Raw genomic sequence first — 26,168 nt, forward strand, 5'->3', positions numbered from 1 at the left:
GGAGGTCTTATCTCCGTCTGTAGTCCAAAATTGCCATCAGCAGATGGAGGTAAAATAGCCTATTTTGTTATAAAGGAATCCAAGGGCTAAGTATAATATCGATTGTTACACATCTTAAAATTCAAGTCAATACTCAATAATATTAATTTTATGATACAATGGTGTATTTAAATTTATTAGGAGAAAGTTAGGGTAATTTTATCAACAATAACATTAACATTTTTCACTGTTTCCTTATAAAAATCGTAACAAAATCAAAAGACATTTAAACACAATGAAAAATTAAAAATCATGATGGTCTATAGTCTATAACAAGTGTATACGTTATTTAAATCAGGTACAATGTGTAAGTTGTATGAGCAATTTTCATAACTAATAACTACATTGAGCAATGTTTCAGGTTTCAATTATTTATTACTAGTCTAAAAACAACCTTTTTTGAGGTGGCCTATCTCAAAGACTGAGGCTAAGCCAAATGTTAAGATCAAGCTAATTAAGACTTTTGAGATAAGTTATGGACGGTATCTTTTGACTATTAATGAAACTAGACATCCCAAAGCTGTAGCCACTTTTAGAATTAACAGAAATGTTTGATTTCAGCCACCGTCAGAGTTTGCTACTGTTAATTGTTCAAATATTCCAACTTTTTGACTTAGTCAAACTGAAATGACAACTTGTAAAACATAACATATTTTTTGTCACAAATCGGCATATTAAAACTTGAAAGCACTACACTTAACTTTATTCTATTATAAAATATAATTGGCAACAATGTGTTGATTATCTCATCTTCATACAATAATTAACCATATTAATATACAATTTGTCATAAGTATAAGGATTGGTCATGTTGGCTATTGCCTTTGACTATTAATACAACTATACAGACTGTCCCAAAAGTCCCGGACCGGTTTAATATTTTCTAAACTACAACAGATAAATCAATAAGATTTTGCACATCAACACCACACCTAAAAATCTACTTTTTTAAGAAACTATCAATTTTCTCTCATATCATGGGGACGTCCCGCAAAGAGTCAGAAGGAAATCTTAAATAGAAGCATAGGTCGATATGCACATCAAATTAAAGGTCTTCACTAGTAGATTACAAAACCGTAAATTCAAGCTCAAAAGGACGACTGAGTAAAAAATGGCAGCCGTTTAAAGATTTCTTGAATCTGCCATTTTGAATCTTTGAACGACTGCCATTTTTTACTCAGGCGTCCTTTTGTGCTGTGGACCTGGAATGAATTTAAGGAAAAGATTAGCAAGAGGTGATCCAGGCATAAATAAATTGGATGCTGCATGCAAAAACCACGATACCTATAGCATACTCAAGATCGAAGGATAGTAAAATTAGATCAGTGGCTGACAGTTATTAGCTTGGGAAACTAACTAGTTCCGGTAGCAAAAAGTATTGGTGCGATGATGATTTTTCACGTTTCAGTTGATTGAAGCAGCTAATATTGCTGTAGGCCTACAGAATGTAAATAATACAATTGAGAAGATTGTTTAAATTTGAGAGTGAATGAAAAAATAGCCAATACAACATCATAGTTCTAAAGTCAACCTCAAAGGCAAATCCCAAGTAAAGATGATTTAGCTGATAAAATAAACCAAATGTATATTTTGACAACAAATTCAATTGGTAGAAGGGCCTACAAGTTATTCAAGTCATATGCGAGTCAACCCTATAAATATATACAACTTATCTACAACTACTACCCCGTTGACACTTGAGTTTCAAGATGAGTGAAACTGGTAAGAATCACATTTCAATTAATAAAAAAGAAGTAAGTTTTTACTGTATAGTAACAGTAAAAATGGAGATTATGTCACCAAGTACAGAAAGCTTACCTTTTCTTCAAATATAAAATTATCTTCTCTAATAAACTTATTAATTCATTGTCTATTCACCTTTGTAGTTTGGAGCTCTATTTTCTTTAAAGGCCTTTAAACCTTCAATTCGGTCTTTAGTCGGAATGACCTGGGCATAACATAGCTGTTCAATCTTACAACCGGTCTGAATATCAGTTTGAAGACCTTTGTTGATTGCAAGTTTTGCCATCTTCACACCAAGAGGTCCATTCACTATAATTTGTCGACTAATGTCCAGAGCCTTTTGAAAAGCAGCATCAGACGAGGAATTTTGTTTTACAGAATGGTTAGCTAGTCCAAAATCTTTGGCCTCACTGCCATTGAATATTCTAGCACAATAAATAAGTTCTTTGGCGACTGCAGGATTAATAAGCCTCGTCAGTCTTTGAGTACCTCCAGCTGCTGGCAAAATAGCCAACTTTGTTTCTACCAGCCCAAGTTTAGCGTTTTCTGAAACCACAATCATATCACAGGCTAATGCTATCTCTAAGCCACCTCCAAAAGCAGAACCATCAATTGCTGCTATCGTTGGGATAGGAATATTTTCTATAGCTGTAGCCAAAGCGCTTAATCTACCTACCATAACACTGACCTCATGATTAGAAAGTTTGATTCTTTCCTTCAAGTCCGCACCGGCACAAAATACACCTGGAACTAAACTTCTCAATACCACTACACGAGCGTTTTGGTCCAAATGAATTTTCTCAACAGCATTCATCAATGAGGATGTTAAGGAGCTGCCTAGAGCATTACGAGCTGAAGGCCTATTCAAGCCAAAAACAATTACTCCTGAGTCTGCCTCCTCAAGAACTTCAACTGACACCTCATTTGTAGATAGAGTTGTAGATAACATTTTGCTAGTACTTGAACATGAAAAATATCTGGACAAGTGTCTGGTGCGAAGTAAGTTCCTTAAAATCATTGACATCCTAAGTATATCTTTAGAACAACTTTATGTAGTTTTATGTAAAAGCACTTTATTCTTATTATAATTTTGGTCAATGTATTCCTAGACTAATTATAAACTGTGACTTGTATGGAAATTAATACAAAGTTTATAGCATTTTTAGCCTACCTTAATTCTTTACATAGGTAGTTTGTTGAGTTTAATGGTTGATTAAAATAATTTTAAATAACAAACGACTAACAGGTTAAGAGTGATAGGGCTTGAACTTAGAGTCCTTCGTTATCAGCATCAGTATCACTAGTATCAGTAATTCAGTATCGGTTCCGGTTGTTCAACTTCAAGGCTACATAAAAAAATATCACAGTTGTCTGTCACAAGTTAAGGCCATCTTGATAACGATGGTTGAAACCTCTCATTTTTTTAACAGCACTGTAAAGAATGTCTAAATAATTGTTAATTTTGTTTATTTATTGGTACTGTAATTATGACATGTGATGCATTGAGCATAATTATTTATACTAATTCTAAATCTATTTATAAGTAAAAACATTGACATCGAATAGTGCAAGTAGTAGTCTTCTCATCTTATAGTCACATTTGTTTTAGGTGAGTTGTGGAAACTGAACAATAACCTAACATTTAAAGCCTTGTTGGTGTCAGTTTCGTGTTTTTGCGATGAAATCGTCTAAAGCCCCCCACACACTACCAGACCAGACCTCCAGACCAGACCGTCTGGCTGCAACCAGACCGTCTTGGACGGCTCTACACACTCCCAGTCCAGACGGTCCTAATTCGTAATTGAGAGACCGTGGTGAGAACTCCAACAAATGGATGAAGATTGTCACGATGGTCTGCCGTCTGACAGACAGCGCTACACACTCACAGACCAGACAAAAATAGTGGTGGGGGAACCTCAGACCGTCTGTGGTCTGAGGGTTCAACCATCAGACACGCAGACAGTCTGGTCTAGTGTTGGGATATCGAAAGAAAATATCGATATTTATATCGACGATAATATCAGAGCCTCAATATCGATATTCCGATAATATCGGACCAAAAATATCGATATATCGGAAAAATATCGTTAAAAATTAATGGAATTGGAATGCTATCGCAATGCATCCCTTTAACATCAAATTACCTTAACAAACAATTTTAAAAAAATATTATTGAAATGAAACTATTCTAAACTATCCTAACCAACCAAGCTTGCTGTATTATTTCAAAATTTCGTTTGCTAGCCTATTCCCCATATGCATTTTCTGTAATCAAACGGAATTTTGAAACGGCAACTGAGCCTATACTATAGTAAGTTTGGTTGGCTTTGGTTATGTTAGGTTGAATAGTTTCTTTTCCTAATCCAGATATAGGCTATTATTTTTGCCTAAACAAGGTTAGTTATTAATTTGTTTTTAAATGCGTTTGAAGATATTAAAACAAAGGAATATATACAGCGACGGTTTGGTAAAAAAATATCGATATGTCATCAAAAGAAATCATTGATATAAAAATGTCCCTTTAGCAGGAAAGTACCTTTGTTAATAATGAACAATATTTATTTAGCCTATCCTTATCTAAGTTGTAAGCTGATATGTTTTAATTTGTTATAATCAATATATCGGATAGAAAAATAAAATATCGATATTCAAAAAGAAATAATCGATAATAATGAATGTTCCCTTTAACAGGAAAGTACCACCTACCACCATGAACAGTTAGATGCACACATATGACGTTAAATTGTTTACAATTTATAATTTTTTAGGCTTGTGTACAAAAAAATATACAGAATTTAATGGTTTTTATTGGTTTTCACTGCCGTCACGTCATTTTGGCACTCCACTTCTGCCAACCATGCCAACTCACTATTCAAATGCAGGCAGAGGCAACCAGATTACAAAAATATATTTAACTAGATACATGGAATAGTGTGTGTGTACAAATAAATTTGTTATTAATAATATTTAATAACTGCTACACAAGTTCAGAAAAGATTAAACTGTATTTTATTCTTGCATTATTCTTTAAAAAATTGCTAAAATCAATTCTAACGATAATATCGAAGTAAAATATCGATACCCCGATAATATCGGAAGTCTAATATCGATATAAAAATATCGATATATCGGAACCAAAATATCGATATTTCCGATATATCGGATATCGATACCAAACACTAGTCTGGTCCGAGAAAATCGGTCTGCAGACAGCCCCACACACGATAAGACAAGTGCCAGACGCCAGACCAGACGGTCTGGTCTGGAGGTCTGGTCTGGTAGTGTGTGGGGGGCTTAAATCTAAAATGTTTCGTTCCAAATGTCTGATATTTGAATATTTTTTGTTTAGTGGTTTAACTCTTTGGTTATCATATAATATTAGAAGACAAGCAATAGAATGCTACGTTTTATCAAAACTGGTTAACCTATGAATGTTTTCCTTCAACCATGATTTGAATCTAGGTCTTATATTATTTCTTAAATAATTTATTTCACTTTCATATAGTACTGCGACTTTTATAAATATTCCAGCTTTGGTTATAGTATAGTTTAACTCTGCGAACCGTTTCTTTGATTGCGTAACCCATCTGCTGCCTCTGCCTCTGCGTCATTCTTTTGACATTCTTCTTTCTTTATTCATTCATCCGCTCATTCGTTGACGTCACTTGGACATTGTCAAATTGCGTCGTCTGGAATTTGTTTAGTTGTTTGTTGTTTTGTTTGGTATTGTCTACTTAACTTACGCATAAGTTCTGTGTTTGTATACCAGCAGCTAACTTACCAATTTTTTACAGTCAACTATTTTATTTTCTAAAGGTTTTTGTCATGATGATATATCTGTAAACTATTCATTATTAACATCTTGTGTTGTGTTCTCCAAGCTCTAATCACTCAATCGCCAAAGGTTAGGGGTTGCCCATCTCTACTCTAACTTATCTGGCTTTTATAAATTTGTTTGTATTAATTTTACATTATAGAATGGGTTTCGATGGGATTGAAAATCACAATGATTCAATACTTTCCTCAAGAAAATCTGTAAAATGGCTTGAAGTTCCCATCCAAAAATTTAATGAAATAGTTCCTCACTTTGTTCAATCTCTCAAGACTCATCACAGTAATATTATTAAGGTAAGATTAATATTTTCACAATCCATCTATCGTTAGCTATGAGTTGTGGGGTACAGTTTCTTGTGTAGACTTGTAGAACTTTATTTAGGCCTAACACAAAATTTCTCTTGAAGAATAACAAATAAGTGTGAGCTAGCTAGCTGAGCGAGCAATAGGACACAAACAAAGGTTATGAAGTCTAAGTAGGTTTGTTCACATAGCTAGCCTATATGGATATTAGGCCTCTGTCTTATTAATGTAGTATAAATAAGTTATGCCTAAAAAAATTAGTTTGGTGTTCTGTCACATTAAAGCGGTAGGCCTACTTACTGGGCTCATGAGGATCGTTTTAAGGCTCAACTCTTCGTGAAGGTCAATTCGTACGTGCTACACTTCTGAGATTGAAATTATATTAAGTAAGTCTTATATATAATTAGGGTTCTCAGAGACCCTTCATCAAAAAAGAGGGCAAGAGGACGTCTGGAATTAAACACTGAGCCAAGCCACATATCACAGCCATTTTTATGATCTAATTAACTCAATACATGCTACAAATACAGTATAGGCCTACTTACGATATGGTCACGGTACTGAAAATAAGAATGAAGTGTTCCATATGGACAGGAGTAATTTTAGTGCTAATTATTTCAATTTACTTGTTGTATTGTATCTCAATACTAGATCCCTAACCCCTTATTCCCCCATCCTGTAAAAGAACTAACACATATTTCAAATATATTCCATACCGGATAACTAGGACTTATCGGTTTAGTGCTAGCCCTCGATGGTGTGTTCCAACATCTTCAACACGTTGCTGGGTCAATCCATTACAAATCTAATGGCAAGTTACTTATTAAGAATCCAGGTAAAGGTTAGGGTAGCCTATAGTTTACTGGGTGTTGTTCATGTTAACATCCATACTGTTTTGTCGCTAACTTATTGGAATTTAAGCTAGTGGATTACACATGAAAGTGGTTAAGATTTCAAAATTGCTTACAATAGAAACGTCTTAACAAAACAAGCGACTCGGCAGTACCACAACAAGCAATGTTACCTAGGTTGGTATTGACTAAATTTCCCTATTTCGATGATATCAGTAATAACTAGTCTAGCAGAATTGCCATAACCATCTCTAGCTTATTACAAGACTCATATTTAAACAAAAAGTAATTCCATACAAATTTAGTTTTATTTTCATCTAATAGCCTATTTGTTTTAGTTTATATATAAATTTGTTAACACTTAGTACAAACCTAAAACTACCAAATAACCTAAAACTACCAAATAACCTAAAATTACCAAATCAAAGGTTTGTTAGTCATATCATGTGCTTTTCAGCTTAGGAGGCTAGAGCAATGGGAAGAGGTGCGGAGAGAAGAAATAAGCGCTACACAAATCATAAATCAGTTAGCTGCTTTGTTAAGTGAAATGGAAAATTTGCGGAGCCAAGTAACAGAAACAGATTTGAACAAGTTTGACAGATCAATTATCAGCTCCAAACGGAATGCAAAAGCTGCCATTAGGTCTTTCCATGGTAAGATTTGTTTTCTCATATTTATTTTTTTTGTATTGTAGGCTATAATCAACTTTTGGTGTTATATGATGATTGGTTATGATTTCACCGTAGGTTTTTAAGCTTAACCCATTTTTTAGAGTCTCAAAATAACACCAAGTGTTCTATAATGACTCTAGATACAGTACCGCACCACCTATAACGAGCAACCTCTCTGATACTCTCTAGCTACATTCAAATTATTCATGTGGATTTCAGTTTTTTTAAGAAAAAAAAAAACAACTTGGCTTTGGAATAATTATTGAGGAGAAAGGAAGGATACACAACTATCTCACCTGAATAAACAAGTCTCAGGAGGTCAATAGAACACATAAATACCCCGTAGCGAACCTGCAGACTAAACGAATTTCAACTTGTCTGATTACATTTTTACTAAAATACTTCCATAACTAAGACATATTTATTCCCAATTTAAATAGCACTAGTTTGAATAAACGTAGGTTTATACATTTGTACCAAATTTAATCAGAATCGGATCATTTTTGCTTGAGTTATCGGGCTAACGGACATATTTATATATATATATGTGAATTTGAACGGATGGTGTTTTTGTCCTCTAGGGACCTCAAAACGAAAAATTAAATCGGTCTCGGGTCCAGGTCTTACCATGAGTACTACGGTAATAGCTTATTCCCTATATGGGAAATTCGCTAAAAGTACACATTAAACAACAGTGCCAGAACTATAACTGCCATTCTACCTTTCTACCTCTGAAGAAGCCCCTGAAAGAGGCGAAATATCAGTTTAACGTGTACTTTTTATGTGTTCTATTAACCTCCTGAGACTTCTTTATTCAGGTGAGTTAGTTGTGTATACTTCCTTTCTCCTCAATAATGATGTGGATTTTAGTAATTTAATTCAAAATTATAAGAAATATAGGATTTCTTCACAATTTAATTGTTGCAAATAGTGGGGGAAGCTAAAATAAATGTCTTTAACATGTTTGCTACCAATTGCTACGTATATGCGATGCTGTGGTCATTTCCCCTGAAGGTATACATTTTAATGGTTAACAGTACACACAGACCACAGGCTAGTGATGCAATAAGTAAATAAAACAGTTTTGCAAACTATCATGACGCCACTTATCGTCATATCCACAGACCAAGTGACGCACATGTGTGATAGAGGACAGACATCCCTGTAGACAACTGCAGAGAATTCAGGGCCTTTAAATAGACCGTTACGAAGATATAAGCTTTTTAATAAAATTGGAAGACGGACGCAAATATGCAACATCAGTCTATTTTAATGTGACCAGCCATCGCATATATGTGCGTCCATATGAAATAATAAATTTAAGGCCCAAAAATTTAATTTATTTAAGGTTCATATGATTGAAAAATCTAGTACTGTTGCAGTAGTGAACGTGTTGATTCTTAACCTTATTTTGTACTATTTGAGGTCTAGGCATTCCATACTAAAAAGGTCGGCTAACATTTTCAGTTAAGTAGATTAGTTCTCAAATCGAGATGGATTTAAAATCTAGATGTGTGTTGTTTCCTAAATTGATTGAATTGCTAGTTAGATTTGGTAATTATCTAAACTTTTGAGTAAAATTTACATCAGTATCTTTAACTTATTTCCACAATTCAGATGCATGCACACTGTCAAAACGCGGAGTTAGACCTGTTTCAAGTAACGATGAAGAGTGTGAAAATGAAGATCAAGTGTCAGGAGAAGCCCAATTAGTCGCTATTGCTAACATCTCAGAAGCAATAAAAATCAAAGAACTGACGGCAGCATCCATGGAAAGGCTTGAGGAAGATATTCAAGACATCAATTATATGTTTCAAGAACTGTCACAGATGGTCCATGTAAGTTTAGTTCTTCTTAAAACTAGAGCTGTGTAGGACAAAATCCAAATTTCTATTTAAAATTGCAAAATTGTATACACCCTATGGCTGTATAAGACGTAAGTACACATGGTAGGCCTACTAACATGGTTTAAGGGCAATTACTGGGTACAGTAGACTCTCGGTAATCCGGCTGATACAGGACTGTGATACTGCCGGATTAGTGAAAATGCCTGATTACTAGAATGTCATCACTAAAAACACTTAAAATGCTGAAAACAACCTTTTTATTGTACCAAAACAATTGTTACATCTAGGGATGTGTCGATTCTGATACCATTGATATTTGGACATTGTTATCGATATCGAGAGTCAATTGTCAAAAGTTGATTCCGATACAAAACCAATTCCCGACACGTCTGCATACATCGCGTTTGGAAACCACTATTGCTGCGATCGCACCTGACGACGATGGCGTTTGCGCGACTGCGGGAGTCGATGATGACGTCTACATGGCTGCAGGAAGTAATCAGAACCAAATAAATCAATAAATACAGTAGGACCTCAATAACTTGAACCTTGATACATAGGATAGAATATCTCAAATATCCTATAATGCCCTTGAAATCTCTGTGAATCACAATTTTGAAAGTACCTATATAAGTGGAAGGTTTTAAAACACCGAAAAGCCAAACCTCAACGGTTTTCGATCAGTAACATTTAACCTCTATAACAAAAATTGTCCAATTCTCAAGCTGCAGTAAAAAAACTCGAAGTTTACCTTTATAAGTCGATGTGCCTCATTAACTCAAAGCTTTGCTGTACGATGCATTTTGCTGTACCTATTTGATTCCTGTCGAGACATGTAAATCCAACATCCTTTGTTTTGCAATGGCCATAGACTAACCAACACAAGTAGACTTTTCATCCCATTGTAAAAGCTGATGTTTGTTTTTTGTGTCTAGTTCATGTTGGTGAAACTGCCCCATGTTTTTCGTTTTAAATTTTACAAGGTTTTATTCTCTCCACATATTTATAAATTATTTTCTACTTTTTAGTGCGTTTAAAACGTGGTACTTTTTAAAAAGTATTTTTATTTATTGAAATATTAGGGTTACTTTCATAATTTGAGCTGTACTGTATTTTAATATAACTAGGGAACAAACTATTGTCTTTGATGAGGCCCCTAATATTTTTTTTTAATGTGGTTTTAAATTATTAAAATAACAAAAAACAAATTTTAAACAAAAACACCGGTTTTAATTATTAAAATTGCTTCAGATGATCTACAAGGATGACAAAATCTACAAAGTATGTTAAATCTATGGTAATGGCTAGTACTTAGTAATGTTTTAGTTCACCAGTTTTTGAGATTAACAGTCTAAGAGTTTGGCTTACATTTGATTTAGTTAAAATAAACATTGCTACAAAGTAAATATAGTATGCTACTTTGCATGAACAATATTTATTACTATCTTGTATTTTGTTCGAAGTGCAAAAAGCTATAGTGGGAAACTTGAAGGTGAACTGGTCAGAACACTTTGTTTATTTTACAAAGGGTAGATTCTAATCAGTCTCCAAAGATAAAACCGTTTGTGATGGACTACACAAAACATACATAGAGTAATATCGAACGGATATTTAACAAAACTATAATTTGTGTTTTATTTTCATCCCGGTTTGTAATATAAACATTTATACACAACCCGCCACTCCTCTCCGCTCAACCTATCACTTGATTTTTGAGAAGCACTTTAGATTCCCCTTAGTTTAAGAGAAATATCGTAGTCCAGTTCCAAGCAAGACAACATTTATGTCCAGACGTGATAACAATTACTTCCAAAAATAATTTTCCCATTCACTTAACAAATTACCCGCAACTCATGTCTACGCACTGGCCCTGCCTATGTAGACCATTTCCATATAAGTTGATAAGGTTTTTTTTCCTTTATGACATTTAGTTATAATATTATTTTGTAAGTTATTTTTAAGTCAAGGATTGTGTAATTTATTATGTAAAATACTACGAACTGTATTTTTTAGTTGGGAAATAAACATTATTTCATTTCTTTTTTTTTATGACAGGAGCAAGGCGAGGCAGTCGAGCGCATAGAGACTCATGTGGAGACGACTCTTCACAACGTGACTAGTGGAGAACGGATGCTGGCCCATGCGGCTCGCCTCAAGAGCGGCATGTACCCACTGATGGGAGCTCTGCTGGGCTCTGTCCTGGGTGGGCCTGTGGGGCTCTTTGCGGGGTTTAAACTGGGCAGTCTCACAGCTGTGGGGGCTGGAGTTCTAGGTGAGTATTCAAATGTTGCAACAAATTCCAGTGGACCAAACCAAGAATTTATACCAAGCATTTTTGATCAAGCATCAACTCTGTTACATTGAGATTAGGTGACCTGAAAATTTGCCATATCAAGGTTCACAAATGGCCGGTGTGAAACCATAGTGAACTAAGTGACATAATTGGTAAATATGAGATAGCACTGTATCCGGATCACATGTTACATTCTCTATATTCAGCAAAAGCTAACTAAGTGATATTTGCAATAACACCCCTGTAAAAGGGAAATTTCACTCTGGTTGATGGCAAGACTGCCAACAGCCATCAAAATCTGTCAAGTGGTAGATTCAGAATCGTGAAATATAAAAGACCTGTCACGTTTTAATATATACTAGAGGTCGTCCAGTGGTCGAATCTCGACCAAAAATTTGTGATGTACAACAGACTTCTCTATTTTCACCCCACACTGTAAATAAAACATGTGATTGGAGTTTCTTCAATTTGTTTTGATATTCTGTTTATTTTTCGTTGTTTTTTCGTCACCATCATGGAAATCCATAAAGCCCATGTTAGTTTTTTTCAAATTTCAAATTCATTTTTTTGTGCTTATTTCTGAGCATATTTTAATTTTTAAAGGGATTCTGCACACCTACAGAAAAATATCTTTCTAAACAGTATGCGTAGATTTTTCCTGATATGCACACGAGCTGAGAAAAAAGGTTTTAAAGAAACATGCTTGCCTATTAATATATAGATGATTAAGTAAATATTTATTTTTGTATCATTTTAAACACAGCCTGACGATGGAAACCTAGTTTCCAAAATTCGTTGTAATATGGTCCTTTTATCAATCTATTTCTTTTACTCTACATCGTCACTTTTGAACAACCTATATGTTGAGAGTTTTAAATTTTGTTTTTGTTGATAACTAGGCTATATAATTTGCATTTAGGATTTATATCCAACTCCCATATATTGTTTCAGGGTTTACTGGTGGAAAGATGATTAAACACAAAGAAGAAACACTCATCAGTGCATCAGATCTCCACAGCAATGAATTGAAAAGTCAAGGTTAACTGTAACCTAATTATTGATTTATTGGTCTATTTTTCTTGTCATGTTTTTTTATTCTTCCAACATATCTAAGTCAACCCAGTGATAAGATCTCATAATAAAGTGTTTAAAATGGATTGTTACAATCATCATTAGAACTATTTAGTTTTTATTGTAGTTCAAGTAATAACCCTTTGAAAAATGCTCACTGAGATAGGCTGTGTAAATATTTCAGTTGTTTTTTAGATTTGGTTGGTTTTTTAGTATTTTGTGAAGTTTAGTTTCAGTTTTATTTTTATTTTGTTTTGATACCTCAAATCGAGCTTTATTTCCATATTACGGTAATAAATATTTATAGAAGTGAAATTTTCATATCTTGAGTAAACAAACATTGTTAGTTTGTTTTTACAAATCCTTTGAAATTTGTAAAAACGATTGCTACGTTTGATTATATTTACACACAAAACAGTTGTTTATTGATTGCTATTAATTCATTGGTAAACCCTTAACTGCTCCTGCTCACTGCAGTTTGCCAATTTTGTGGATTTGAATAACAAAGTAACAAATATGGAGTGAAAAATCTGCTTGGTTCCTGTTATATAATTAGTCATTATTAATGTGTTCAAGAAAACTTGTAGCTAGAAATTGAGCGTAGTATTTAGAATAGTACCAGACTGAATATTAAACATGATACAATTAGAATTTAAGACTCCATTACAGAATTGCCTTTTATAGTTTTGACATATGTCTCAATTATACAATCTTTTTATCCATACAATGAACCCTTATTAATCTAGACACCAATAGTAGCTCTTGTTTAATCCATTCAGCTAAGTTAGAAATCCACCTCTGAAAACTACTCATGTTTGTTTAGTAGTGTGTGATAGAGATTATCAATGTGCATGGAGTGCAATCAATGGTGGGATTGGTGCCGTCCTCTGTTGTGGAATTTTAATTTACAGTACTTTCGTGGTTTTAGTTGTAAAAGTAGTTTATTTCATACAAGTAGTACCCAATCGGTCCTGGAATAGCGCTGTCTTTTTTGTAATTAATTATTTTATTCATTATGGACGACAAGGAACCCAAATCAGACATCAGTCTAGATTAAGAAGGGTATTACAGTAGACTCCCTCTTATCCGGACACCTTTTAACCAGACATCGGTTAAACTGGACTACACTTGGTGGAAATGACATCTCTAACCGGAAAATTTTTTATCAGCAAATTGGTTTAACCATACAAGATCGGCAGGAAGTGGGCGGTACTGAAACAACTGTTCTCGTGGGAAAGATTTGGGACCAGTGATCACGTGTCTAAATACAATGCTCTTCTAAATTTAAGTCGAAGATCACAGTAAACGGTCTGTTTTAACGAGTTTTCGGGAACGTCGGTTTAACCGGAAAAAGACTGGTCCCGAGGAATCCGGATAAGAGGGAGTCTACTGTACTACTTGTTTACAGCTGCAAAACAGTAGAAATAATTGGTTTTGTCACAATCCCAACCTTAGATTTACTTCACACAAGTTCTATTTTGTATTCCTATGTGAATGCCTTTTATATGGTAGGTTGAGAACAACAATGCCAGATATGGCGGTTATTATTTCCACCAATAATGTAACTAGACTGACAATCTATCCAAGGTTTGGAGGTTGTTAGAAAAAAAAGGACAGTATATTTACTGTGTTGTCAGAAATCATTATGTTAATTTTGTGATCAAATTTATTATTTTTTTTTACTTTATCACATTTTAATATTTTAATTATTATGTATTGTATTTCACAAAAAGTACTAAATGTATTTTTGGAAAACAGAAATATTTCATTATGTATTTATTATATGCATATATTTTGTACTAAATAAAGTTTATATGATGTTTAATCACTTGATCTATTTTTGAACTTTTAACCTACAGTTCCAACTGTTTTGTTGATTATATTAATACAAACTCAACATTTATCCAGTGTTTAGTTCAAAGTGAGATAAGGATGCCTGGATAATCCCTTGCTTTCCCAATCAAGTTAAAGCTCCCAACCATCATAGCACTTTATATCAGTGCAGTTGTTCTATACACTGACCAGCTGGACCTTCCCAGGAATTTTTTCCTGTTAAGATTCTTGCATTTCTCCTATGTGAAAAAAAAAACAAATAAAAATTCAACGTATGTTGAATTTGGCTTTGCTGAATTCTACAAAGGCGAGTAATGGGGGACCAAGAATTAACCCTCCGAGCGTCCATCGTCGAAAAATCGACGCTCTACACACTTTGTGTAGTGTCACGCGTCGTTATCGACGCGCGAACATCGTTTACGGCGAAGGCTCTATGACTGACTGAATCGGATTGAACTGGATCGAGTTAGGTATCGTTCTTTTCCTTAAAATTTAAGCTTTCTCCAGAGGTCTGTCTCAGCGCTGTATGTTCTCTGAGCCGATCGTAATTGTAGCAGACAGCTGACGTGCGTATTTGTAAGCAGCTTGGTTATCCTCGGACCGATGACTGATGTGTTTTATTACGTTTATCATTGTTTTAGTGTTAAAAATCAAAAGTAGTGATATACGTGGTGCATTATAAGAAGATTTAAGTGATTTCGAAGGGCTGGTTGATGATCCTGAAGAAGTAGGTAGTGATATTGATGTAAATTATCAGCCAGATTCCTAGGCTATGCTATTAGGTTGGTTAGGCTATGCATTCTTAGCTAAACGCTATGTACTGAAATCTGTTTTTTGCCCAAAACTTATTTATTTGCAAATCTACTTCCTTATATTATTATATATTTGTAATCCTCATAAAATTTAGAACAAAGTGGCTATTTTCAAATATTTATAGGCCTAATTTATATAATTTCATTGAGCGCGAACTTATTTTTTTTTTGAAAATTTTCCAAATTTTTTTTTTACCTAAAAAATTTTTTTGAAACAAATGTTCCTTATGTTTTATGTATAATATTGAAGCCCATGATTTTCCAAACAAAATGGTATATAGAACAGTAGAATTAAAATTGTTTTAAGCTTCTCAGATCGGTTTTAATAAAACCTTGCAAATGCGCCAAAAATAGGTGGATATTAAGGCCTAAACTATGGACACTTGGAGGGTTAAAAAAACACACACATCCAGATATATGTCAGGCACTCGTCAACAATGGACTAAAAGTTGCTTTTAGTAAATCATATATCAGTAACTTATATCTATAATCCTCCGTGTCTAGTTAGTTTGTGTACTAAATATGTTTGGACACGTAAAATAATTTGATACAAAATTCTTTTTTTGAAAAAGTTCCTTTAATTGTTCATACAAATCTATACAAGCACTTTATGTACACGATGCCCATCAATTAAGAGTTTATTGGGAAAACTTGACGATACAACCATCTAATATTTGGTAATCCTTGGGGTGAAATCTTGCACCACTGGAGCAGGTCATTGTTCAGTATCTGCTGGAGACAAGTTCAGTCCGGGCCTGAGGACAGTTTGAACACCGCCTTAGCTATGGTTCCCTTCCGGAGCGCTAGGATAGCCTCTTGGTGTTGTTCCAGAGGGAACACCTTGATGCCGAGAACGTCGTAGTCGAGGTACCTGTAACATAGATGGTGATTTGCAGTTAATTTTCATTTAGCTTCCATTTTGAAGGATTAACAAGGATTAAGGATTAAGCAAAACAAAATGTTAGTGGTTGAATAATGAGATAAGTATGGCTTTAAAATTAAATATACTCCATTAAATTTGGACAAAATGTTAATAGAGTATGGTTTTAATCTTAATAGACATGATTCACCCAAAATCTTGCATCTTCAGTTACCACTTCGTAGGTTTATTTTAAATCAATGTCTTACTCTTAACAAGTTTTTACAGCAACTGAAAATAACTCCACGAGTACAACACTGGTACAAGTGAAAAGAATAGTACAACACGGCATTTTTAACCGACTTCCCCACTACCATCAAAAGGAGGAGGTTCTCAATTTGTTTGTGGCGATGTTTTTTTTTTCTATGTATGTTCACCAATTTCTCTGTGATTCTTCTACCGATCAGTGTGGTTCCACCACCAAAATAACCAGGAGAGTTTCTATTTCGTACCTTATATATTATGTTTAAGTATAATATTTGTTTCGGTGAAAAATTCTGAAAACCTTAAATACTCAACATTTATTTTGTTTACATTTGTGCAGAGAAGGCAATAAATAATAAAAACATTCCCACAGCTGTTAGTTGAAACCATTTAAATGAAGCTACAGACAATTCTTCATGAAACAGTTGCTTCATATTGATCAATAAACTATTTCTTGCCATGGAGCCTAAATGAATTACATTGAGAAAAATGCATTTTGTTTTGGTTACTATAAAAAATGTATTTTAACGTTTGACCTGATTTGTGTATACAGTAATTCTGTTTTTAGTATTGAATATTCTGACTTACAAAAACATATATGTTTCAGTGAATAGCTGTATGATATTGACAAATAAAGGTGTATTGTGAAAACCAAAGCATTCGTAAAACAAGTCTAAATATAAATTAAATGCAATTATTCCTTACACGACCTAATACGTGTGACAGTGCATAATCGTCAATTGTCTTAAAAGTGTTAAATATTTTAATTACTAAACATGCATTTGCAGATGTTGAATGTTTATTGATATTCTCTACCCAGTTACTATATCATATCAATACTATTATGCCTGCTTCGGAAAGTCCTCGAGGAAGATGATTTGCAATTTCGACTAGGCTATATCTTGAGCAAACAAAACCCCCTACATGATTTACACCACTTTTAGCTGAACCAATCTTTCATATAATATTTTCCAAAGGTACTATACGTGTTAACGACCAATTTTCCACTTTTGAGAGATTTTTTAGTGCTGGTAGCTGAGGAATAACTTTCATATTGTTCCAAAAGGCTTGAGACGTTCAGTCACTAAAAATCATGAAATAATTTATTTTTGTAAAAAAATACAACCGACTTCAAACGCTCTAAAAAGAATGAAATAATTTCAATAAAGTAAACTTTTGTATTAGGCAAGCTCACGTATTTCAAGTCGGCGCGGCTCAAACTGCAAATATGATTGAAATTAAATACTGTGTGTGTATTTTTAAAATCAATAAATTGTAGCTGGATAACTTAAATATATAAAAAACATACTGAACTGTTTTGTTTATATATTAAAGGAAATATTTTCTTGTATTTTATGTTTACTTCAGAATAAATGCATTATGAAAATAACACACACAAATGTTCTATATAAATAGGAAAATAATTTAGTTTGATATTATGATAGGGAAAAAATTTGAGCAGACAGGCTCAAGTTTAAACTTTTTTAGCTCTTATACATTTAAGGGATTTTAAGTTGTATCTCAAACTTTTAATGACTTTTGAGTAAATGTTATTGTAGATAAAAGTCTAAGAAATATTCTGAATATATAGATTTCAAGAACCTAATTTTTTGCATCTTCAACTTATCAATTTTAAGAACTGGACCAAAGTTAACCTCTATCTGTGAATAATAATAATACGTTTTATGGAATGTTTATGAATTTATTGAGTTGAAAACTTAAAACAAAGGACAATAACTAAGCATTTTGAAAATATAACTATAACTATTGGGAAGTAAAAGATTGATATAAAACTATTTGGTGAGTAAAGATACATTTGCCTACATGTGTTGATTTGAAAGAAAAAAACTTACCTTATTTTACAGTGATTAATAAACACAAATAAATAATAATATACGTTTAACCACATAAAAGTTAAGCTGGAAAAATAGTGAGATAAGTTACACATTATCCTGCCAGAGTCTTATCACAACTGAAGACCCAAACTGATTCAGCCTAGGGCAAGGTCAAAGGCTAGGGTGCCTTTATTCCAGTCACTGATAACTAACTACTAGTTATTTAGTTGTTCCTGCTCTAAAGCTATCATAGTAAGAGCTTATCAATTAGGTACTAATTTCTGCTGCTTCATTTGCACCTACAAATTACTTGCTATTGGAAACAAAACTACAGGAGTATTTATCTTTACATAAATATATCTATTTATATTCATGAAATCTGATTCTCACTATATAAATGAATTTCCATATTAATGATCTCATTTTTGGGAAGGTGAAAGGATACCCTTATTGGCCTGCCCAAATCTTAAATGTTGATAAGGAATCCTACAAACATGTTATCAAATATGAAGTAAAGTTCTTTGCTACCAATGAGATTGCTAAACTTAACAAAAATGATTTATGCTTATACAATGAAAACAAACTAAAATATCCCATAGAATCGGTAGCCTTGAAACATAAAGAGCTGTATGGACTAGCTTTGTCTGAAATAGCAAATAGCTGGGCTAGTCATAAAGAGTTAAATAAAACAGTAAGCCCTATTATGGCAAAACATACGAAATACTCTACCAAGAAAAATAACACTAAAAATGCTACTGTAAAATGTTCAACCCCCAATACTGCAGTAAATGAATCACTCCTTAGCGGAGAGGACCAATCATCTATAATAAATGTTGTTAGTACACCACATTCTGTTTTAAATTCTAACAGCCCTTCAACAAGCGAAACAATCTCTGCCAAACCCCAATATGAAGACTTTCATACCCGGATTCTCAAAAAGGAGTTAGATGAGTTAAAAAACGAAAATAAAAACCTTCAGCTAACAATAGAACTTATCAAAAATGACAATCAATCATTACTAGAAGAGCTAAGTGAACTAAAACAAGCTAAACAAAACTGTATCCATTGCTTTCCACCACTAAAGCCTTCATCAACAATAAATCACCCTGCTTGGCATACTGTAACAACACCCAGCTATTCCCATGTTAGAACTAACACTGACAATGTTGTGTGTCAAAACAGATATGAAGTTCTCTCACAGGACAGTTTAAATATATCACAGAAAACTTCTGAGTCTAATTCACCTACACTAAATGTGAATAGCAAAATCAATAGTAACCAGAAATCCAACACAAGAGGTATCGCTGTAAGTAGTGAAAAAACAACTTCTGTATCGCGCAAAAAACTTGTAATATTGGCAGACAGCCATGGTAAAAATTTAAGTTCTCTAATTGAAGAAAGGAGCTCTTTAAATGTTTGCTCATTCGTTAGATCTGGAGCAAAATTTGACCAGGTAATAGATGAAGTCAAGGATTTGAGCAAAAGTTTGAGTAAAAAAGATCACCTCCTAGTTATTGCGGGTACAAACAATGTTGAAGCTACAAGTAATAAACGACTCATAGATGATATCCATAAGCTGATCAGTCTCACCGATCACACAAACCTCATTTTAGCTACAATTCCTATGCGTCACGACAAACCTAACCTGGACCTTAAAATTAGTAAAGCCAATGCCGATATCGAGAAACTTGTCGTTGATCAAGAGAAATTTAAACTACTACCATTACATGTATTGCCCCGTCACTACTATACCAATCACGGCCTGCACTTCAATAAAAGAGGAAAAATAAACATTGCGAAAAAAATAGCTCTACTTATTCAAAATGTCAATGATAAGAAATCCATGAGGCCTATTTTTACAATGAATGCATGTAAACAATCTATTAATGTGATGGATGCAGATATGAGTCAGGCCATTGACCACCTGAGAGAAGATAGTACCCTAGCTTTTGGCCATTCAATATCAGCGGATTTCAACGATCCCAAGCATATGTCTGCTGGAGTAGCAGTGGTGTTTAGACACAAATTTGGTAGACCACAAATGACAGACTTGGTTGACAACAATTTAACTTGTCAAACACCATCGAATGGAGCTGCAGTCTACAGTCTTGTGACTAAGCCAGCCTACTGGGGGAAGCCAACACCAGATGATTATGACAAGGCATTTGAAGAACTTGCAAAGGATTTCAAAACGAAGAACCTGAAGACCTTAATATGCTCACCTATGGGGTGTATTAGGGATCAAATCCAGCCAGAGCATTTTGCCAAAAATATAATGCAATTTCAAAACTCGACAAAAGCGACCATCTGCATTCTATTAAAAGAAGAAAAATCAAACAGGGTGTTAAGGAGAGGACTCTCACACATGGATCTTTTCAAGCGTCTTGATGAATTGTTCACGGACCATAATTACAATGCAAGCGCAAGGCTTCATCAAGCATCACAAGAACTTAATCTTGAAGAATCGGCATCCACTGACATTGGCACAAGTTTACATCCTTCCGACATCTGCTCTCCTACTCCATCAGTAACATATCCACAACAAAAAAACATTACAATAGGTCCAACAATAGATTTAACTTAGCCATAGAAATTAAGGAGTCGTGTATATGTAATAGCTATCATCATTCTAACACAGATACTTCCATGCATAACCTAATCGACCCCTGGCCTGTTTGTAAAAATGATATGTGTAAAAAAGATTTTGTGTGGTTAATGCATTTAAATATTGAAGGAGGGATAATTAATAAAAGAAATGAACTGGAATTAATTTTAGAAAATTCAAACATATCAATTATCTGTTTAAATGAACATTGGCTTAAAAATGATAATATTGGCATTTTAAACAGTTTTCCAAACTACACTCTAGCTCATTTTTATTGCAGAAAAGAAGGGACCCATGGGGGTTCTTGTATACTGATTAGCTCAAATTTGAAATATAGTGTAAGGCATGATTTGTGTGTTTTCAATGAAGAATCAATCTTTGAAGTTTCATGTATTGAAATTGAAAGTTTAAATATTATTGTAGCTTCTGTTTACAGAACACCTCACGTTGCAAACTTTAAATTTTTTCTTTATAAATTAGAGAGCTTATTAAAACTTTTAACAAAGGCCACAAAAACCAAGAACATATATATTACAGGAGATTTTAATGTTGACATTTTACAAGACTGTAGCCAAACTAGACAAAAATCTGACTTTATTTCTTTGTTAAAACAATATGGATTTAAATGTAATTTCTACCAACCTACCAGAATTACAAATTCATCTAAGTCATGTATTGACAACATCTTAACATCTGAAATGAAATATAAATCTCCAGTTACAATGAATTTGGAGTTGGGCCTCTCGGACCATAGGGCTTTATTTATAAATATTTCAAGTGAAATTAATAAGCCATACAAAGAAAATAGAAATAAAAAATGTAAGAAAAGAATTTTTTCCAAGAAAAATATTGATATATTTTTAAATAGTATACAAGCTACAAAGTGGGAAGTATCTGTTAATAACTGTTTTGAAATCAACTGTTCAAATCTTTTTCAAAAATTCCAAAGTAAATTTGAGGAAGCATTTCCTCTAAAGTTTTATAGTAACCAAAACATAAACAAAAAAAAACCTTGGGTCACTAAAGGTATTAAAATATCTAGTGTAAGAAAAAGAGAGCTAAGCAGATTGGCTAAAGAGTCAAATAATATTGACTTCATTAACTATGTTAAAGAGTACAGAAAGATTTTTAGACAAGTGTGTAATAAATCTAAGAAATCATGTAACGCTAGTTTTATAAAAGACTCAGAACATAAAAGTAAGGCTGCTTGGGCTATTATCAAAGCTGAATTGGGTTTGGGAAAGAGTCAGTCTACTTTTCCCAATATAAAGGTGGCTGATAAATCTCTTACAAATGCAAAGGAAATTGCTGAATATTTTAACAACAAATTTATAAACATAACAAACCAAATTGGATTGTCCTCTTCTGAAAGTGAGGCGGTACAATTAACAATAAAGGCAATGGATGAAAGACAGACCCCTAAATTTGACTTTCAATTTATTGACGTGAAGGATGTTATTAAAATTATTAAATCTTTCAAAAATAAGAAATCATCAGGGTGGGACGAAATACCACTAAATTTGGTCAAAAATGCTTCTAAATTCATTGCAGAACCACTCTCTATAATTATAAATCAATCATTCCTCAATAGTAGTTTTCCTGAACACTTAAAATATGCTGAACTAAAACCTCTTTTCAAAAATGGAGAGAGACATAATCCAGACAATTATCGTCCAGTCTCACTTTTACCGACATTCTCTAAAGTTTTTGAAAAATGTGCTTCTTACCAAATATCCTCTTTTATGGAAACCCACAATATTTTGTCTAACAAACAGTTTGGGTTTAGAAAGGGTCGAAGCACCATGAGAGCGCTCTCAGACTTTGTTGAGGAGGTGTCATGGGCCTTGGATGAGTCGCATAGCACAATGGGGGTGTTTTGTGACTTATCCAAGGCGTTTGACTGTGTCAATCATGATATCCTCATTAAAAAACTAGAGTCGTATCCCTTTTCTGGAAATTCAGTGTCATGGTTGAAATCTTACTTAAATAATCGCTATCAGAGAACAGTCATTTGTAAAGATAATTTAAAAGTAAAGTCAGAATGGCAAAAAATTAAAATAGGTGTGCCTCAAGGTTCGATTTTGGGACCTCTTCTATTTCTTATATATATCAATGATCTTCCAAAAAATGTTTCAAATAATCTAATTCTGTATGCAGATGATACTACTGCAGTAGTTAAAACAAAAAACAATGAGGGATTAAAACATAAAATTGAAGAAAGCCTAACCGAATTGGGGAAGTGGTTTGAGATCAATGGATTGAAAATGAATGAAGAGAAAACCAAATTTGTAAGATTTTGTACACCTCAATCAATGGCACTCACTGATCAATCTCAACCAACTGATGATAATGTAAAATTTTTAGGGCTATATATTGATAAACACTTGACCTGGAGTAAGTGCATTCAGTCGGTAATTGGAAAATTAAATTCAGCCTGTTTTCAAATGTTATGCTTAAGAAATTCTATAGACCTGAAAACTTCTGTCATGCTCTATTATGCTTACTTTTATTCAATAGTTCAGTATGGAATTGAATTTTGGGGGTTCGCCTCTGAAATTGAAAAAGTTTTTAAAATTCAAAAAAAGTTTATAAGAATTATGACTTTTTTACCATGGAAATCTTCGTGCAAAACAGTTTTTAAAGAATTGAATATTATGACTATTCCAAATTTGATTATTTACAAAACATTGTTAGCGGTGCATTCAAATTTTGATGACTACATTAGCGAAAACTTTGACCATATATATAACACTAGATTTAAAAATAATTTCCAATATCCGAGACACCGACTGAAGCTTGTAGAAAAAACACCTAAATACATGGGAAAAAAACTTTTTAATAAACTACCCTCAACTCTAAAAAATGTAATTAATAATAAATCTTTTAAAAGCAGCCTTGCTGATTTTCTGATTAGCAAAACGTATTACAGTGTTAATGATTACCTCAATGAAACTAACCAATCAATATGACTCTATTTTGTATGACATAGAAACTAATTTTTTTTTCTGTCATCGTTTAACTAATTTTGCCAACTTGTTTACAAACATTTTTTATGCATAAGACATATTGTTGTACATTAGGTTAAGTTAGTAATAATTTTGACAATGTCATCTGTTTTTTAGCTGTGCTATGATTTAAAACGTTGATGTGACAATAAAGAATTATTTATTTATATATTTATTTATTTATTTATTTATTTAAAAAAGCTAGTTTAGTATCAAAACGTTACTTTTCCAAGTTAGAAACATTTAAATGCGTTATAATCTTTTTAAAGATACTCGTTAATACCACTATAATGCCGATCTCTGATTACGGCAATAAAATAACACTTAACGTATAACTATGAAAAAGACATGCAGATTAACACCTTGGTAGTCACCTGCAATATGGACACCCTCTTTCAATTTTGTATCAAAAATCACCATAGAGCCGCGCTGACTTAAAATACGTGAGCTTGCCTAATACAAAAGTTTACTTTATTGAAATTATTTCATTCTTTTTAGAGCGTTTGAAGTCGGTTGTATTTTTTTACAAAAATAAATTATGACTAGTCAAATCCAATTGATTTAACCTTACTAATATTAATATCATAAATGTTCTGTTTCCAACAAATGTTCCTGTCCCAGTCTTTTTCCAGATGTCTGTCCTGCAGCATGTTACTGACCTTAAGACAAGGATGATTGTTTATTATGCCTTGTTTGCATTGACTTTGTGTCAAACATGTTGTATGGAATAGAGTTCTGGGGCAACTGCTCAAATGCCGTAACCATTTTTACAATTCAAAAAAGGATCCTTAGAATTATGACATTTTCAAAACCCAGACAATCCTGTAAATTATTATTTAGAGAGTTGAAAATTTTAACGCTTCCGTCAATTTATATCCTGCTAACATTAATCTTGATAAAAAACCTTGAATCTTTTATGAATTAAAACCTTAGCCATATTTATTTAACAAGACACCAAAACGATTTACAACTGCCCATTCACATACTTGAAACCCTTCCACAATATCTAGGGAAAAAATTGTATAATAAACTGCCTGAAAATATTAAATCACTAGAATCATTTGAAAAGTACAAAAAAGAAGTTGCCAAATGGCTGCTTGACAGAGTGTATTATAAAGTAAAGGATTTTTAAAATTATGTATTTATTTGATTTCTTAGCATGTTTTTTAGCCCCCCCCCCCACCCTTCGTCCCAAGGACCCATCAAATGACCCCTCATTTTGAAGGCCCTGGTAAAAGAAAATCAACAATGTAAACTAGAGGTCTATCTCAATCCAGTAAAAAATGGCAGCCAATTGAAATTCTCAGAAGTGAAATTTAACTTCTTTAACACCTTTCTTCACTCAATGGGTTTTTCCATTTGACATTTTTTAGTTTCCACCAAAATCCCCCATTTTGCGGATGTACACCAAGTAACGGTTATGCCCAAAAAGTTCTTCATAACATGCTATAAAGCTATAAAGGTGTGCCGAGTTTAGTTTTTCTAGTATGGGCTGTTAAAAAATTAACAGGGGGTCTCCAGACTTTTTACTAACCCTGTATATACAGTATATATATGCATATTGGTCCCGTGTCCAAGTCTTACCGTGTCACCTACAGTAATAGTCATTGAATAGTCATTTATTTAGTCTTTAAACAATACATTATTGTAATTAATTGACATCGTCATTATTATTGTAAAAAGATATAAGATGCAATACTTATATAATTAATAAAATTAGACATGAAAAATCCAAAATAGCTACTTCTTTATAGGAAAAGTCGCTAAAAAGAGGAAGTATCAACTTATAAGGAGTTCCTACTAGAGGGCAACACCTTCTGACAAGGAAAATAAGATTCTACTCAGAGAACATAATTTCCTGAAGATAAAAAAGAATTTTTTCCTACAGTTACCTAACAATAAACATGTTCTATCACTGATTTGAGAAAGCAAAGTGGCCAATTCGCTCATCAGTGAGACAATGTTAACATTGTCTCACTCTAATTACTTTGTCTCACTCCAGATTTGCAACGTGAAGGCACGAAATAGTGAACGCGTAACATGCAGGCAACGTCGTATGTGCGCGAAATACGTTGGCAGCACTGGCTGTAAATCAGCTGGTCAGCTGTTGTACTGTTGTATTGTCACTTCACATTAAGTGTTATATTAAAAGTTCACTTCTGTGTAAAAATAGGCTATGTTTCTTCACAAATTTATTTGTTTTATGGTAACTGTAGGAAAAGTATAATGTGCAACTCGAGTTCAAAGTACAATTGCCTCACTCGAGAAACCATTCCTCACTCGCCTACGGCTCGTGAGTAAGG

The 26,168-nt window shown here is 33.4% G+C and overlaps 3 protein-coding genes across 6 annotated transcripts in view; 1 reads left to right on the forward strand and 2 right to left on the reverse strand.

Moving 5' to 3' along the window:
• Positions 1-1,516: 1,516 nt before the first annotated feature.
• LOC129004799 (methylglutaconyl-CoA hydratase, mitochondrial-like) lies at positions 1,517-3,077 on the reverse strand. Its single transcript, XM_054433440.1, has one exon. It carries the CDS (start codon positions 2,804-2,806, stop codon positions 1,910-1,912), a length of 897 nt encoding a protein of 298 aa, XP_054289415.1. The 5' UTR covers positions 2,807-3,077; the 3' UTR covers positions 1,517-1,909.
• A 2,385-nt stretch (positions 3,078-5,462) lies between these two features.
• LOC129004827 (syntaxin-17-like) lies at positions 5,463-14,441 on the forward strand. Its single transcript, XM_054433473.1, has 5 exons — positions 5,463-5,910; positions 7,228-7,423; positions 9,059-9,279; positions 11,344-11,560; positions 12,533-14,441. The coding sequence occupies exons 1-5, from the start codon at positions 5,761-5,763 to the stop codon at positions 12,622-12,624; spliced, it is 876 nt and encodes a 291-aa protein (XP_054289448.1). The 5' UTR covers positions 5,463-5,760; the 3' UTR covers positions 12,625-14,441.
• Positions 14,442-15,885: 1,444 nt separating this feature from the next.
• LOC129004735 (uncharacterized) overlaps positions 15,886-26,168 on the reverse strand; it is a 32,562-nt gene continuing 22,279 nt past the window's right edge. For 2 of the 4 annotated variants that reach the window (XM_054433326.1, XM_054433329.1), the window contains exon 8: positions 15,886-16,168. In XM_054433326.1, coding sequence (XP_054289301.1) covers positions 16,042-16,168 — 127 coding nt within the window. In that variant the 3' untranslated portion in view covers positions 15,886-16,041. The remainder of the gene's footprint in view (positions 16,169-26,168) is intronic. The other 2 variants (XM_054433330.1, XM_054433328.1) reach the window with 2 other exon arrangements.

The sequence above is a fragment of the Macrosteles quadrilineatus genome, unplaced genomic scaffold, assembly GCF_028750875.1.
Source record: "Macrosteles quadrilineatus isolate MER2022 unplaced genomic scaffold, UCM_ALF_1.0 Scaffold_11__1_contigs__length_5352618, whole genome shotgun sequence".
In the NCBI taxonomy this organism is placed as follows: Eukaryota; Metazoa; Arthropoda; class Insecta; order Hemiptera; family Cicadellidae; genus Macrosteles; species Macrosteles quadrilineatus.